The following is an 18,173-nucleotide window of genomic DNA, read 5'->3' as shown; positions in this document are numbered from 1 at the left end:
CTTTGATTAGATGAGAGAAATGCATTGCCAGGCACCCTTCCAGGGACACATTTGTCGGGAGTCCATGAGCCTCTGAGAGTTAGCTGACTGTGACATAGTGTTTACGAGAGCCATGGTCTGTCCCGCTGCTTAGCTGGTAATGTGACTCACACAGAGTTTTTATGTCACTAATAATTGCTCATCCAGAAGCACTGGCTTTGCTCCAAAATGGCACCCCTGGTTTTGTTCATACACCCACATCCCAAATCATGGTCTTAGAGAGATGTCTGTGGTGAGAGTGACTTTTTCTTACACATCCTGCAATCCCACCGGGATGCTGAGCCAGGCCCTTGGGCCCCATCTCAACTTCACTCCCACTGAACCACTAAGTCTATTCTGTCCCAACCCCCGAGAGAGCAAAAGTAGCAAACTTTTTAAAAGCATCCTTTGACATTAATAAGTTAAGGATTCTTCACTAAAACTTCAACTAAAATTTTAAATGTGTAAATTGTTACCTTTGGCTAAAATTGAAAATTAATTTATCCCATGATAATGGGCCTTTGAAAACTAGTCCTCCTCTGATTGTGTAAATAGTCTACAGAGACCAGTTTTCTTTTCTGTTTCATTTTGGTATCACCTGCTCATCTAACCCAACCAGTCATTTGCTCCTCACAGTTTCTCTTTATCTTGTCCACACAGCACGTATGCTGCACTCTGAATAGAAATTCATTCATCCTCCACTCACTCAGCAAGATGTTTTACAGCTTGACATTGTTCATTTCTTTCTACTAAATGTCCTATTGCCCTGGGAAATTGTTGACAAGTAGCCAATGTGATGATCCCCAAGTTTCCTAGGTGGAAACAAAAAGGCCGGTTTTGCATTTCTGCCATGTAGCATTTCAGTTGTTTAAAATGGAGAAGAACCTGGATAGGTAGGTAGGCAGATAGATAGATAGATAGATAGATAGATAGATAGATAGATAGATAGATAGATAGATAGATAGATAGATAGATAAATAGATAGATAGGCAGAGAGAGAGATTTATACTTAATTCCAAAAACCTTCACCTGACACAACATTCTCTCTTTTTCTCTCAGATTACATTGAATTCCCAATTTACCAAAGAATATAGAAACCCAGCCCACACAGAGCTAGAGCAAATGCAATCTGTCTTTATTACACTGCCCACAGCCCCTGCAAATCCCTTGCATGCACTTACTACTCCTAGAAGCTTAATTCTATACTGGGTCACAATTCTTTTATATAAGGGACTTACATGACTATTTGGAAAGAATTTTCACTGATTTGAATATTTACAGACATTGGCACTCACCTCTTATTTTAAGCCTAAATTAGCATTTTTTCCTTCCTTGGGGTGAAGGAGAATCAGCACTCAGGTGTTCTCTGACCTAAGGCCAGTCAACATTCTGAAAACACCTATTTTTCTATAGCAAATCCTTAAATACTGATTGCCTCATCATCAGAAACACACACACATATGCACACTTACTACAGTAAATACAATAAATGTCTATCTGTGAAGGACTTGGAAAGTGCAAGACAAAATGAAAAAGAAATCACCTGTTCTACTACCCAGAGGTAACCATTGTTAAATCCTTAATGTATCTCTTTTTTTCACTAATAATTAGAGATACATTAAAAAAAAATGAGAATCCTAGTGTATTTAACTTTGTTCTGTTTTCTCAATGTACTTAACCTATGAGTTTTTCTCATGTCACTAGATACTCTTCTGAATGATAATTCTTAGGCCAGTATAGTTTTCTACCCAGAGATCCAGCATAATTTATATCATGATTCCCCCGTTTGGGGAACCACAGGTTTTCTGTTTGCTGTAACACTGAATGACCGCCCATATGCAAAATTCTTTTGTGCACGTGAATATTTCTTTAGAATCAACTCCTAGATTTATAATTACTGGGTCAAAAGATAGGAATTTTTTTCAGGTGTTTGATACATAAGAAATTGCTTCAGAAACAATGTACTCTTTACCATATTCAAAATGCCAGGGCCTGAGTTCATGGCCCTTGGCTAAGTTCAAAGAGCAGCAATAAGACTTTCAACCTAACTTTCCATGTGCAAGTTGTTTTCTATTTTGCCTTCTGAATATTTAGTAGGATTTAACCTCCAGTATCCAAATAAATGTTTATGAAGCTCCTAGAATTTATCAAACTTGAGAGGTTAATTTGCCACAACCTCTCAACTGCAGTCAATTTCCAGAACAAATCCTGTTAACAACCTGCATTCATGTGCACAATTACATGCTACACTAATTCATTCCAGGATCTGTCTATTGAAGACTATGTACCTGGTCATGCAGTAAGCTGAAGCATGCATGGAGATGAACAAGATATACCCCATACTGAAGCCTCAGTAAACTACCAACAGAACTGGTCTTGGATTTTTGCAGCTATCATATTCTCTTCTAGACTGTGTTTAGCTAGTTTGTGGTACACACTATCATTCCATTGCATAAAAAGTATGTGACAAAATTGATGTTTTTAAAATGTCTCTATTACTGGAGAGACCTGACCTCATGTTCTCTTCATTTAATTGTGCAGACTTCCTCCTTTACTAATATGAGTCCAATTGAGGAATATCCTGAACTTCAGGAAAATTTTATGAGTGAGGAAAGGAAATTAAGAGAGGAAAGGGAGGAAAAAGAAGAAATCCCCCAAAATGCAAACACTGAAAAGATTTCCATGGAAACACTATTCAAAGTGTTCCGAGGAGGAAAAGAAGCACAGGACACCAACCGATTCGCCAGCCACCTAAAGACACAGAACATTTACTCAGAGGTTGGTTAGATTATTTTGTAAAAGGGGTAACCTGTATATAAGAAAGTTGCCCTCAATTTTTAATGTATTTTCAAGGAATTGCTCTCAAAATGTATCATTATGTAAATTATGGCTAATTGTTTTATTAAATGCATTTTCTAACATCTGAAGGATTGTAAAGTTAATTAACTTCATTTTTCTCTTCTTTAAAGAGCTTCATAAAAGTATTTCAGGAACTAGGTGCCAAGAATCTGGAGCCAATTGAACTTGCTGTTCTTTTGAAGCATCCTTTTATTCAAGATCTGATTTCAAGTTATTCAGACTATAAAATTCCTGTGAGTATTACCTAAAGGTGTCTTAATTCGGCTGAGCTCAGATTCAGGGCATGGTAGCACATCTCCACTGTAGACTAGCAGAGAGGGGTAAGAAGCCAGACTTGCCAGAACAGGGTCAAGGAAAGCTAAGCCACTAATAGCTTCAGGTCAGAAAGGTCAGCACACAGTTCCCAAAGGGCAGCAAAGTCAGGCACAATAGAGATAATTTTCAGGACTCAGATGGTACTGTCAGCACCGGGATGGGTACCATCAGCATTGGGATGGGTACCGTCAGCACTGGGGATGGGTACCGTCAGCACTGGGGATGGGTACCGTCAGCACTGGGGATGGGTGCCGTCAGCACTGGGGATGGGTGCCGTCAGCACTGGGGATGGGTACCGTCAGCACTGGGGATGGGTACCGTCAGCACTGGGGATGGGTACCGTCAGCACTGGGGATGGGTGCCGTCAGCACTGGGGATGGGTACCGTCAGCACTGGGGATGGGTACCGTCAGCACTGGGGATGGGTGCCGTCAGCACTGGGGATGGGTACCATCAGCTTTGGGATGGGTACCGTCAGCACTGGGGATGGGTGCCGTCAGCACCGGGATGGGTACCGTCAGCTTTGGGATGGGTACCGTCAGCACTGGGCATGGTACCGTCAGCACCGGGATGGGTACCGTCAGCACTGTGGGAGGTACAGTAAGAATACTGTTGATGTTACTATGAGTTCTGTGGAGCAGCTTCATCAGGACTATGGGGCTACCTTGTATCTTCAACAGAAGGCTGGAGGTAGATGATAGTTAAAGCTAGGTGGGTAGCAGTATTGATGTTCTGGATCATTCTAGCCATCTAATGGCTCTAGCTTGTAATTGAAGAGTATAGAGAATAGAATCCTCCCTTGCCAAAGGGAACTAAGGAGACAATGATCTGCAGATAAGTGCTAACATAGTTCATTGTCCTCTAGTCACGGTCACATAGTCTACATAGTGCAGAAAGTGACAATATATACAGAAAATCTGGTGTCGGTTACATCAGGGAAACAGTGTGCAATATGGGAAAACTGAGGACAAAACCCATAGAAACTGGGCCAACCCAGCAAAAGGAAGGAAGGAAGAAAGGTGAAACTACACCCAAGAGCCCGCACGGTTCCCAAGCCAGCCCCGCGTCTCCAGCGGCAAGGGCGATGGCAGGAGGAGGCTGAGCCCCTCAGGGTGTGCAGAGTTGCTATAACCCTCTCCACACCCATTCAGCAGCATCAAATCCCCCTGTTTGGCTTCTGCAAGTTTTTTGGACTACAATGGGTTTGTGGGGCACTTTCACTTTGATAAAATGAAAGTGGTCTAAGGTGTATTTCTCCTAATTCTCAGTGATAACCTCTGATGACCAGAAATGAGACTGTCTAGACTGAAATATATTTGTGCCTAAATTTATTTGTTCTGAATTTCTGATCCTCTTTTTAATATAAGTTAAAAATGACTGAAATTGGTCATGACTAAAACTGACTTCTAACAAGCCAGCAGACACTAAGCTCACCCAGCAATGAAGCATGACGATAGCAGGGAAGGACAAGGGCTCTGGAATCAGAGCGTCACGAGACTGAAGCTCAGGTCTGCCGCTCCCTAGACACCTGACCTTAACTTCTCTCAATCCTGACTTTCTCATCTGTCAAATGGGGGTAACAGCCCTTCCTATTCAAAGGGTTGTGGTGAGGATTAACTGAGATCCTGCACATAAAGCACTTGGCATGGTACCTGACACACGGCAAGTACTACAGAACTGATGGCTGTTATGATTACTCTTCAACACCAAGTTCTTACTGAGGCTGGTAGTGGAAGGTTCATGGGAGACAGAAAAGTGAATCCCAAACTCAGGTGCTGATCTCAAGCAAATCCCACTTCTGTTTGCAAGGGATTTTTACATTCAAGAACTGTAAGAAGAAGGTAAACTACCCAAGCACATAGTTAGAGGAATTCAAAAGGGCCTCTTTTGTTCTAGAAACTGAGTCTTCAAAGATGGGCAGGGTGGAGGGGGAGGAGAGGTCTGCAAGGATTTTGGTTTTGAAATGGAGAGAGGGCAGTGTCCCAGGTGAAAGGTGAGGCCCGGGCAAAGGCATGGAAGCAGGACTGTATGGAGGAGTGGGGCCCAGAGGTTGAAGGGCGGTCTGTGCAGGGCTTAGAGTGACCCCATCCAGTCACTGGGGACGATCAGGCCAGATTGTGAAGATTCTAGATGTCACACAGGAATTTGGGTTCCATTTGAAAAGCAATGGTTTATGGATAGGCTTCTGAGCAGGGGCCTGATGTGAAATTAATTTCTTCATCCCTAAGTGTTTCCTTGCCTCTTAACCATGTCATATTATGTCTGTACATTTCACAAAGTTCTTTTTTAAAGTTACATGTATCTCTTTATTTAAATAGGCTCCCAAGTTTTATAAACACAGTATAGACTATTGTTCCAAGTTGTTATACTCATACATTCCACAAACATTTGTTGTTTGCATTGAAACCAATGTGTTGCATGTCCCTTTTCAGTATCTTAGGTTTCATGTTTTCATTAATAAAGACCAGTTTTCTTCACTATTTAGGCTGAGGAGGGCATGAGTCAGTGTGACCCTAGAATTAGTGGGGTCAGTGCCCCTCAGGCACAGACAAGGGGTGGAGAGAGGACAATGAGTCAGTGTCAAGTGCAGGATGGGGAGTCAGCAGCCCTGAGGATGTGACCCGCTTTTGTCTTCATTTCAGCAAAAGCCATACTATATAAGGTAGGTTCCCAAAGCCCATCACTTTTGACTGCATACTATCCTACATGTCTGCCCCATGTTTCATGGAATAGTCCTCTTATTTTGAACCAATAAAATGATTTTCAAAATCCCTTGTAATTATGTATAATAAGATTTATCTTACATTATCAAGTACACATAGAAACATAAAATGATGCCACAATAGTCTTCTCCCCTAGTGGGAGAACTCCCTACAAAGTCAGGATAATTTGGGAACATCCAGAATAATGAAATATGATTAACTTGCAGACAAGATTCTATTCAGCATTTTCAAGAGAAAAGAAGAGAGCCAACCGATGACGGCCTTCGAGAGTCGCGCCCCTGAAGAGGTGTTCTGACTCCCAAGGAAAACTGGAATCCATGGGGCTTTTTAAAATTTCTGCTTTTCCCTCATTCTGGAAGGAGTTTCATCAGCTTGCAGTGCACCTTAGCTGAAATGCCACTGGTATTTTGAACAGCGTGGTTCTTCTTGGTTGCATGACTGTCTCCAGTGTAGCAGGATGCCTAACATCCTGGGCCACTACCCACTATATTTCCAGAGGACCATGACATTGACCCCCAAGCCTGCCTCTGCACATTCCCCAAATCTTCCCAGTTGCACAGGACCCTTCTGGCTGAGAGCCACCCAGCTGGAGGGTTTCTGACCTCCAGGGAACAAGTCTTGCATAGCAGGATGGCCTGACACTCCAACAGCAGAAGGGGACTCAGTCTGTCTGCCAGTCAGTCAGTCTGTCCATTGGTAGTTGGTTTGTTCCTTTGTTGCCAGAGTGCTTCTACTGAGTCACCTTCTTCCACTCTTGCTCTCCTGGCCCCTTACCTCATCTCCTCTCCTCCCTGAGGCACCGTGGAGGAACCAGAGAGGACCACAGGCAGCTGTAATGGGAAGTCACTTATGTTACTGTGAGTCAAGGAGAGCTGAACCTAGGACCTGAAAAGCCTACATTCTGATGTTCTAAAACAAAAGAAGTTTTTTTTTTTTTTTTCCAGTAAGGGGCTCTATTCTCAAAAAAGACAAAAAAAAAAAAAGAAAGAAGGGGTGGGGGGGAATCTCTGAAAACTCGGTTACCATTACGACTCATCCTGTCATCATTTTTTGCTCCAGGTATCCATGTACAAGTAAATAGATCACATTTTAAAATGAACTTTAACCACAGTGATGTTATTTAAAGATCTTTCTAGATAAGTAGAGCAAAAGCTAGAATGTGGTTTTTCAAGTTAAAATGTTGTTTGCTGTTATAAACAGTGGGAAGTGAAGGTTGTTGCCTGACAGTTCTGTGTTTACAAGGTTCATGTTTGGAAGCAGCAACATTAAAAAATACATATTTGAAAACAACCGAGTATGCATAATTATTTTTATATGTTTTATTTTTGCTCCTGTTGAGAGGTGTTCTGGCTTTGTGGCCAGGGGAGCAGGCTCAGGAGCCACAGTGAATGGGCTCACATCAAATGGGTTCAAACATGACCTTGAACAAGTGACTTCATGGTTCCTTACTCTCCCCATCTGTAAAGTAGGCCTATCATACATACACACAGGGTCTCTATATGGATGAACTAACTTATATCCCAAGCACTTAGTTCAGTGCTTGGCAGATAGAAAGCACTCAATGCATGCTAGACACTATGATTACAACTATCACTATTACTAGTTTGTTATTAGCTGCAATGCAAGGAAAAATTTCTAAGCCATGTGAAAGTACATATGGACAGACATAAAAGCTGCCATTTCATTTCCTGAATTCAGTGTCTGCTCTTGGGAAACAAAGTTGGCTTTCCCTGGTCCCAGCCATGATGACGAAGGGTCTAAAATGGAGTCCCAGGAAACTCCATGTGCCAATTCCTAGGTGGAAGATCCATATTTTGTGTTAGATTTTATAGCTATTTTATTAAAGTCACTGAGTTAACTTCAACTTATATAGAGCTTATACAAAGAGGTTATTTTCAATTAATGTTCCTAAATTATTAAGAAAATGCTTTGGTTAAATGTTAACAAGATCAATGAGAATACTGTAACTGGGTTGTTAGTAAAGTCAGCTAATTTCCTATGACAAATGTATCTACAAATGCAAGTGAACACTTGATTTTCTATGCCAACCTCATAAATGTAGTTTCTTATAATGAGCACATGCTGAATAAGTGTAAGTTCCTTTTGGCAAACCTATAAATTGAGCACATATTCTTAAATTAAGGTTTCCATTCAATAAGAGATGATAATAAATCTTTTAGTTTTAAAATCAGAATGTCAGAGGAGAATGTCTTATAAATGAATGAGCCAGGGTCCAATTATATGAGGACAAAATGCTTATAAATACACATGTGACTTGGAAGGAATTTCATCTCACTTTGTCTTCAAGATATCTGACTTTGAAATATGCTTTAAGTTCCATTATCTTTATAACAAAATATTATGGCTGTTTCAGATCCTTGCATTTTCAAAATACCCATGTCAAGCATTTCCAGACTCTCTGAGGCTTTACTCTGTTAATTGTACTGAAAATTATGCCCCTTGATTTAACCAGGGCTGGCTTAAATATCTGTAGCTTATCATTTCCCCATGCTATGGAGTGTCAAATAATCACATGTCAGTTCATTCTTTAATCCCCAAGTTAGCATCCAATCATCAGCATTAGTTCTTATAAATATACTATTCAAAGGAGACATGTTATTAAGAATTGTGTTAGGACCAGAAAGGTCAGTGGTGAGCAGCTGTTCTTTATCACCCAGTTTGCTCAAGATTGACCTTTGGCTGTAAGAGATCTGTATTTTCAAAGAACAGGGTCCATCAAGAAAATGATTCACTATGATTCCTGACAGTGATGGATATAAGGAATGTGCATGTCACTCAGCAAAAGTCAACTCAGATAGCAAACTAACTCATGTTTACGAGTAAAATGACTCAGTCAAATGGAAACCTTGGAGCCTAGCTCTGAAGAAAAAAACTTGTATTCTTAAAACACTTCCCTAAATGTGTGGGAAGAAAATGGAACTGCATAAATATAATTCTATGCATTTCCCATGTGTTCATACCCCTTCAACATTGTGTGAGTATTTTAAATTTATTTGTAAGATAACTGAGATTTAAAGTGTAAGATATCTGGGTACTTTTAGTGGACAAAAAACAGATCCTTCTATCCCTGATACTGAAAAAAAAACTTGGAAAAATGAGACCATCCCCTCTGCCAAATAATCCACTGTTCTAAAATTCTACAAATCTATAGACATGATTAATTTGGCATCTTCCGTGAATAGAAGGTGAATACTGTTTTTATTCATTAGTAGGGAAATAATCTTTTGGGTTACCCATTATGTGTCAAACTCTGTGTAACTGTTTTTACAAATTATGACAACTCCATTATTAGATGAGGAAACAGGCTCCTAGATCTTTCATAGCTTTCTAAGGGTACAACTAGTAAGATGCAGGGCAGGAATCGAACTAATAGAGAACAATACTCTCAAAGGAGAGAAAACTAAAAACAACTTACTGTTTAATCACTGCTATCTATTAGATGATCATTAACCCTAAATCATTCATTAATGTTTGCAACTTCTCTTTGAATCTCTTCTCTTAGGATATTAAAATAATTCTCGAAAGGAGTGAGCATGTACAAGGAAGTGATGGAGAGAGATCTCCTTCAAGACTTACAGAGGAAAAGAAATGAAGACAAGAATATGATTTTAATAACTTGGCAACTAATCTTCCAAACACAAAATATAAACATGGTGTTTGACATATTTGTTATTTAAACATAGAAATGGCCCCTACTAGGTTATGATGGGCCCTGGAAAGAGGGCCTTCCTTAACTCAGAGGATATTCTGTAATAAACCTTAAGTTTCAGAGCAAAAATCCCAAGTAAGAAGGAGTGCATTTTGAAGGGATTCTGAAAATAGAAGGCACCAGAACAGTACATTCAAAAATAAATGCACGCATGAGTCCTGAACAATCCCTCTGAGAAGTATCTCCATTAGGCAGATGTAGTGAAAATTCCCCCAGAGCTCCACATCAGGGCAGTACTGCCAGGTACATTCTGTAATTCTTGCCCTACATGCAGTAAAATTCCAAGGTTCATCCCACTAACTGAGGAGAAGGCTGCATTGTCAGCTGCTAATACAGTCATGCTCCTGGCATCTATTCATAACTCTTTCTTAATTGAACATGTTTCCTGTATCAATAGATGTACAACTGTATCTCTTTACTTATATAAAATAGCAACAAATTCAGTGATATGTACCTGAAATAAGCATCGTTTTAAAGTGAGAAATAATGTATTCTCAGTGGCTGGTCTTCTATGAAGCCCCCTCTGGCTCTCCTCCCTGGATGCTCTTTCTGAGGCCCTCTTGAGAGATCCTCCTCTTCTATTCTAAATGTTGGAGGGCCCCAGCACACAGCCTTCTGTCCATGTTCAATCTCTGGATCACTCATCCATTTCCATGACTTCATGGATTTTATAGAGGCTAATGGTGAAATTTCTATTCCCTTCTTCCCCTGAAATCCAAACTTCTCTCTTATTATTCACTTAATTACCACATGGATGGCTAATGGTCACTGAAAACTCAACTTGTCCAAGCCAGAAGAGGGAACTTGTCATAATGCAAGTCATTCATGTCATCCTTTGCACCAACCCTCATTAGCATCCCATCTCATGCAGAGTCTAGTCTGTCCTCACCTTGATCTTGCCCTTTGCTGCTTCTCTGATCTCATGTCCTGCTATTCTCCCCCTTACCCACTTTGTTTAAGCAAAAAATCCACCTTGTTGGTCTTGGAATATACCAGGTACAGTCCTGCCTCAGGGCCTTTGCCCTTGCTTTTTCTGACCTGAATGATTCTTTTCCCAAATATCTATATGGCTGGTCCTCTGACTTCCTTCAGGTGTCTTTTTAAATGGCACTTTGTCAGTAAAGCTTTCCCTCAACACATAATACAAAACAGAAATAACCCGCCGCCCCTACACATTTCACCCACAGTTTCTTTTTCCATTGCACTGGTCAACATCTGATAAACTATATGTTTACTCTTTTGTTTGTCACTCCACTAGATTGTAAATTCCATGAAGTCAGGAATTTTGTGTATTTTCTTTATTGCTATGCTCCAAAACCAAGACTAAAATCACAGCCAGCTCTAAGTTATGTTGATATATTTGTGCAAAAGGCACGGAAATACCACATTTAGATTGATCACTAAAACAATGAACAATCCAAAGACAATTGCTGTTGTTAGTGGGAATTATATTCTGTCTCCAGAGAATGACACATCCCTACATTTGCTTCTCACAGGCTTCATTCCCAGAACCCTTGTCTTCAAGGTCACAGACGACCCCGCAGCAAGCTTGGGAGATGGAGAAGAAACTCTGACAGAGATTGCAAAATTTCAGCTTAGCTGACTCACATGTAATGCTAGTTATTGCTGGATAATTCTAGTTAATCTAGGGAAAGGAGCAGAGGAATATCTGAAAATGAAGTACAAATAAGTAAAATACCATGACAAGAGCACAGGTTGTGCATTAAGCCACATTTCATTCAGGATTGAACAAGACAAGGCGACATTACATCTCAACAGAAAAAAAAGCAGAACCAACAGCATTCCTTGCTATATAATAATGTTCTTGCACAATGTGGTTAAATAAGGAAATTGTAGACTCTCCCTCCTGAGGCCCATTGACTCATCTAAATAGTAGGCGAGCAACCACCTCACAAAAGGTCTCCCTGGTGGGTCTTTGCCACTGCATCATAGTCTCTTAATCAGCATCGGGATTGGATAGATGTGGTGACTGGCATGACCTGGAGATGTAAAAGGAGACTTTCCACTGCAGTTCCTACAACAGGCAAGGAATGGAACTTAGTGAAACCAGGGGTTGCACAAGATTCTCCCAGAGAAAGGGAGAATGTACGAGGTGGTCATCTCCCTGAGGGCCTTTCAAGTCTTACAACTCTAAGTAATGTCCAGCCATCTTCAAATCATTCTGACGCTGCTTCTGCACCAAATACGACCACATCCTCCAGCTACTGCGTTTGTGAAATGAATCTGAAGTGCTTACTCTGGTGGCTCTTCTCTGTTTACCAGTGTGGCATTTTAGAGGATTATTCCTGGTATCTTCAGGATATCCTTGGGAACAAGGTAAACAAATATGGACTGAATGCAAAGATAAGTGAATCTGTAACCAGTGGAGTGACTTTAGCACACACAAAAGTTTCATCATATGAATTATTCATTAAGTCTTCCCCTCAGTGGACTGTTTGCTATCAGAAATACCACATCTGTCTTACCCACCTCTCATACAAAACATTGACAAAGAAATGCAGAGACAGATATAGAATCCAGGTAGATTGTAACCAAGGTAGACACAATGTTAAAATAAATTTTAATTAGACAATGTTTAGTAAGAGAAAGAGGATCCAAAAACAAGGTTAAGATATTAATAATTGATAACAGTAGACAGTAGTAGCCATCTGAGGGGTCACCATGAGTTGGGCACTGTGCGGAGAGCTTTATAGGCATTATCTCATTTGGTTCTCACAGCTCAGCGGAGCAGATACTTGTAAGATTGTGATTTACATATAATGAAAATGACATTCAGAGATTACATAACTGGTCCAAAGTCACACAGCTGGTAAATAATAGGCAGACAGGGAACCCAATATTAACCCCCAAAGCTATCCTCTATGCAATTCACTCAACTTGGGTACAAAAAGCTGATTGCACAAACACAGTTGGGGTGTTTACAAATAAAGACAAAGGGTTTTGTTCAAAGTAAATTGAATCAAATTTGCTGTTGTGGCAGGGATCTTGGCGGCCACAACGGGAGCCCAGAACTTTACCCTTGTCCTGCTCCTACTGCAATTCTCTCTCTACTGAATCAACTTCTAAGCTCTGCTTCCCTACCATCCGTCTCCCCAAAGAACCCTTTCAATGTAGGCTTCTTCATATGTGCATCTCACATTTCTTTACAGTGCTTTGACTAGGCTTATGTGGAGTCCATTACCATACTCCAGTCGCTGAGTTATTATCCTGTCCAGGCCAGTTCCTTAGGGGAAGACTACAATGGGAGCAGAGGGGATACATGCGTTAATGGGACATTTGGCTGAATGATTTTATGGTCCCGTCCATCTCTGAGATTCCCTGGGAAGAGGTCCCCCTACTAATTTCCCATCTGTGTTAATGTCAGCACCTGTGGTTCTCCTGGTCTCCCATACTCAAATTGAGCTGGGTCCTTGTGCCCTCACTGTCTCCTTCTGCCTCCAGGGGTTCTGCCATGTTCTCTGACACAAGCTTAGCAGGGCATCCTTTGTTACTAGAAGAATCACCAGAAGTTCTTTTCACCTAAAACACACAAGTCTACGAGCTCATTCACTCTCAGATTCTTAGCATAAGGACAGAGTGAAATATTGTTTTTAAGTCTGTGTCAAAACAAATCAGGAAAGAGATGCCACTAGAGTCTTGTGGCTGCAGTTTAAAGCCCCAAAAGGGCCACACTGGGCTCAAAGCAGCGCCTTGAGCACTGGGGCTCCAGGCCAACGCTGTTGTCTTTGCTCCCTTCACACTAACCGCAGGGAGTCAGTGACGCTGAGCACTGTCTGAAACAGCCTCACCTTGCTGTGCCCCCACAAACCAGGCTGCAGCCACAACATCCTTCTCGCACATGGCAGGTTTCTCCATGCAGCCCGACAGAGGACGGCTTTACTCTTGTCCCACTGGTTTCACTGCTTGAGCCCATGTCATGATAAAGTCCCTATAAATTAACCAGAGCCTTCGCCACCCTGCTTCTTGCAAAAAGTGTGTTCAGGAAAAGTGGCCTGGATTGTAAGACATCACTTAGCTTTGTCATCCTACAGGAGACCTTTCCAAGTTCTTTGTGAACTGAGCTATCCATCCTTAAGTTCACCCATGGTGCCATGGCATTGTTGGGAAAGTGTCTTTAAAATGCTAAGGTGCCACTTGTAAAACTATGTTGCTGTTATTTCTTTCAGAGAGCAACTTCCTCCAAGTGATAACCATGTCTCTAAAGATTTCATTTTCCTAAAAGAGGTAACAAACAGGTAGTAAAAATATTTCTTGAGTATTTGACATGTGCCAGCCAGTGTTCTAAGTACTTTCTAAGAATTAACTCATTTAATTCTCTCCTTCGGGCAACAATATAAGGTAAGTATACTACTATCCTCATTAAACAGTGAAAGGAGCCAAAGAAACTCCCCTACTCATAACTAAGGAGCAAGTAAGTAGTACTAGTAACAGCTAGTAAGAGGCTAGATGCCTACCTGGGAGTCATTGCCCTTGACCCTTCCACTGGGCTGCTTCTCTATCATCTGAGAGTCAGGTAGAGGTGTCACAAGGTATAACCACACGTGTCAAACCCCAGTAGCTCCCCTCAGGAAAGGACTGGTCTCATCAACCCTCTGCCCTTTGAGAAATACCTCCCTACTGACAGCTCTATGGCATCGGGGGCCTTGACTTATGAAATCAGACTCAGTTAACTTCCATACCTGACTTCCTGTGGCTATGTGGCTTGCCTTATCTGTGTTCCTAATTTCTCTGTCTTTCCTCCCCATCTTGGGACCTCCATATGTCTGATCACAATATCCCTTTCTTTGACCCTTGATCTGACTGCACGTGGTCCGGGAAGGGTCTAACCCCTCAGTCCTGACAAACACTTAAGACCAAAGGACAGACAACCTCCTAGAATTCACTTTCCAGTCTACTCTCTAGACTGCAGGGGGATTACAACGAATCCAGTTTCTTCTGTCAGCCTAGCAGCTTAATTTAATGACCAAATGGAGGAGTGTGTGCTTTCACTGAACTCGTCCAGTTTCCTCGACCGCATGGTGATGGGACAATTGGCAAGAGAGAGCAGGCAGCAAACACAGATGCTACAGGAACTTGGCAGGTCCTAAAAATGGATTGGCAGTCTCTCCTTAGTTTTTCCACAGTTAAAGGAGAGCACAGGCTAGGTTTAATTTCTCTCTTAATACTCCTAGAAGAAAATGGAGCACAAGCACTTCAATCAGCAGCAGGTAACCTTCGTCCTCAGGGCTAGGAGGCCACATGGCATGCTGCGGACTGTCACATTGCCTGGCTGCTGCCAAATGTTACCTGGAAACACTGTGGAAGCCAGAAACTCTGATCCTTAAGCAAAACCCCTTCAATTGTGACTATTGATCACTCATTCAAATATTTTAAAAATTTGTGTGGACTAACTCTGTGTAAGTCAAATGATTATATTCATGGGCCTTTGTGTGGCCTGTGGCCTGTCAGGTTTCCCAAAGGGGGTCAGTCCAAGCAAGTGAGAAGGACTGGTGGTGGTGGCCAAAGTCGAAGCTGCCAAACCCAGCCAGATTCCCAGTCTAAGTCATGACCCCAGGCCACTGCCAGCTCGTAGAGTCCCTTTGTGTGTTTCTCCAAAGGGCCCCCTCTGCAAGACACGCCTTCCCCCAGACTGTAGAGCACCAAGGCAGGGCGCAACAGACCTCCTAACAGTTCAGCCCCCATTATTCCCTCAACTGCTTGCATTTTTGCAGTGTACAGACCACCTATCCATGTACAACAGCACTGACGTGGCCCCACCCAGCATATCTGGACATTCAAACCATGAACTATGTGAATGAAAAAAATAAAATAATCTGAAGGAAGGCAAGCAGCAGCCAGGGTTCTCCAGCTGCCACTCTGCAATTCCAGGGCTGCAAGGCATCTGACCCCCCATGAGGCTAGGACCAAGTAAAATGCTAGACCGAGATCATAGGTACAACGCTCTCCACAGTCTCTTTTACTGCCTGCATCTCCAATCCATACTAGACGTGAAACAGTAAAAGAGAGAAATTGTACATATGTGTGGGACAAGGCTGAACCTTGATGAAACCTGGAAATGGCAGACTGGGACATGTCCAAGAATAAGCAGGCAAGCACATGGGCAGTCCAGTGATGCATTGGCCGACGCATTCCCAGGCATCAGGAGGTTGTTGGCAATGCATGTTTTACCATACTCTCAATTTTATCTGCAAGGCTAAATTGAAATGGGAAAGCCAGCCCAGCTTTCTGTAGCCACCACTCCCCAGTTCCTGGACAAGGCAGGGCCACTGAGGTGCTGATGATTAACAGCTCATGCATCAGTCGTGATCAAACTGTTGTCCTGGAAACCACAGCTGGTGAATCTGTTTTCAAACTGGCTGCAGACTCACTTTATAAGGCATTCCCTTCTTTTACAAAAATTCTCTGAGACAGGAGAGCATGGTCAGATGTATCCCCTTTGCCCTCTCCATCACCCTGTCCCTTTTCCTTGCCACCATGACATCCCCTTTAAACTCTTTGGGAAAATAAAAGAATACTTTATGAAACGAAAATGTATCTTTTAAAAACCTTGCTGCTGATTCTAGGGGTGCTCTGAATGAAGTGCCACCCCTGTTCTCCCATCTGCCAGTTCCTGCCCTGTCCCCGCAGCCACCCACTAACACCAGGCACCCTCACAGCTGAGCTGTGCACAGGCAGTGGCTCTGAGAAATCCTGGAACCTGAGGACGGAGAGGGATCTCCTCCCTGACCTCCTGGTGAGGCAGTGCGTGCTGCTCCTTCCCGCACAGGACGGAGCTGATCCATTCCCATGACAGACCGAGAAGTGGTTGAAGATTAAGTGGGACTGGCCTTGTCATGGAGCCCATGCCTGAAGAGCTGGCTGGTCCTCTGCCCCTGAAAGCTCCTCCAGAGCTGAGTAGATAGTATCTGCTTAGCCATGGGACCCTCATTAGATACTAGGTATCACCTTACTTAGGTACTAGAGAACTCCAAAAAATAAACCACCAGTTCTCATGGATCTAGAGTTCCTGCTGGTGGTATAGCAGGACCCCAGCATAAACTTAATCTGGGACTCAGAAGCCCATATGCAGAAGATAGAATCCTGAGACAAAATGTGCCTTGAGCCCAGAAGGAGCTAGGGCAGCTCGAGTCAGTAACCACGTGACGGCCACAGTGTGGTCTCTGTTACTTGGATTTGTATTCTGGAAAAGCCCTGTCATATCCATGGTCTCAGGAGGAAGGGGACTATGAGTAAAGGCTAAAAAGACTGTTTTGCTAAAACCCTTCAGCTTGGGGCCTCTAAAAGAGAGTGACACCAAGGGAAGATATAGTTCTTCCTTCCCATCCTGAAGAACGCAGGGCAGCTTCAGTGCCCTCCACCTCACACCCCCACTGGGACTCCAGGGTCCCAGGTGCAACTGCAGACAGGCACCAACTGGAGAAAGAAGATACTCTGCTGAAGAAAAAATCCCTGACAGGAGCTGTAAGTGATGCCCAGCAGAAGGGGGCAAAGTCAGTGAAAAGTAAGAAATGACAGACTCGGGGGTGGCCAGCCTCATCTGCTTGTGAGCACAAGTAAGAGCCAACCCTACCCTCGCAGAGGTTCCCCAAAATACTTCTTCCCAGAGATTTCCCAAAATACTTGCCAACATTTCTCAGGAGACTGGTGGTCCTAAGGGAGTGAGTTCAAGGGCCATAGATGTCTGAATTACTACTGCTTTTAATGTAAAGCCATTAAAACCCATACTGCAGTGACACTTGGAAAAACTACATTTAAAAGATCTATATATTTTAAACTTGAGAAACTGTATAAAACTTCCATATATTTTCAATTTAGTTGCACGAGATGTTTCCTAAGAATAAGTTGTATTCACAGTAGATCATTGAGGCTGAGGGGGATTTCCAAGAACTGGAGGGCAGTGCGGATGCTCCGTTCCCAGCCCCAAGAGGCAGAGCTGCCTGCCTACTCCAACACTGCCCATCTCGGCATCAGCAGATGCAGCGGCAGCTCTGGAACTGAGATGTGCTGTACGCCTGGCAGCTCTCTGATTATCAAGAAACCCGAAAACTCGTATTCCAAGAAGTTCAGTCAGTTACAACACTTTCAGCGCAGCTTTCTGGTGTTGGGAAATTGTACATTACTGCAAATTTAACACTGGGATGATGATCACATTTCAAAATATGGGGAGGCTGCAGAAAAAATTCGAAGGCTCCCTATGACACTGACTAAGTCTGTCTTGTCAAGAGCTCCTTTGTTAGATAAACCCATGACATCATTAGATTTTGTGTTCTCAAAAAGCAAGCTGTGTTGCTGAAGTAAACAAATCAATAAATACAACCCAAGAACTATAATAAAATAAATGAAATGCTTCCTGCATAAAAAAAAAAGCAAGCTGTGTGACTGGAAGAATTTCCCTTTCCCACCATGCTTCTTACACTGACATGACAAAGTTGGCAGTAATGTGTGGGGAGTACATGTGGAGCCACAGGGCTGCCACCTCCCTGGAGATGTGAGGGTGGAAAGTAATTG

General features: G+C 42.5%; 1 protein-coding gene across 1 annotated transcript in view; it reads left to right on the top strand.

Moving 5' to 3' along the window:
• Nucleotides 1-9,582, top strand: part of SPEF2 (sperm flagellar 2) — a 253,222-nt gene extending 243,640 nt beyond the window's left edge. The window contains exons 35-37 of the mRNA XM_057495904.1: nucleotides 2,560-2,796; nucleotides 2,988-3,110; nucleotides 9,438-9,582. Coding sequence (XP_057351887.1) covers nucleotides 2,560-2,796; nucleotides 2,988-3,110; nucleotides 9,438-9,527 — 450 coding nt within the window. The 3' untranslated portion in view covers nucleotides 9,528-9,582. The remainder of the gene's footprint in view (nucleotides 1-2,559; nucleotides 2,797-2,987; nucleotides 3,111-9,437) is intronic.
• Nucleotides 9,583-18,173: the final 8,591 nt, after the last annotated feature.

This window comes from Manis pentadactyla, chromosome 2 (genome assembly GCF_030020395.1).
Source record: "Manis pentadactyla isolate mManPen7 chromosome 2, mManPen7.hap1, whole genome shotgun sequence".
Taxonomy (NCBI): domain Eukaryota; kingdom Metazoa; phylum Chordata; class Mammalia; order Pholidota; family Manidae; genus Manis; species Manis pentadactyla.
The sequence above is the reverse complement of the archived record's forward strand: the minus strand, read 5'-3'. Positions and strand labels throughout refer to the sequence as shown.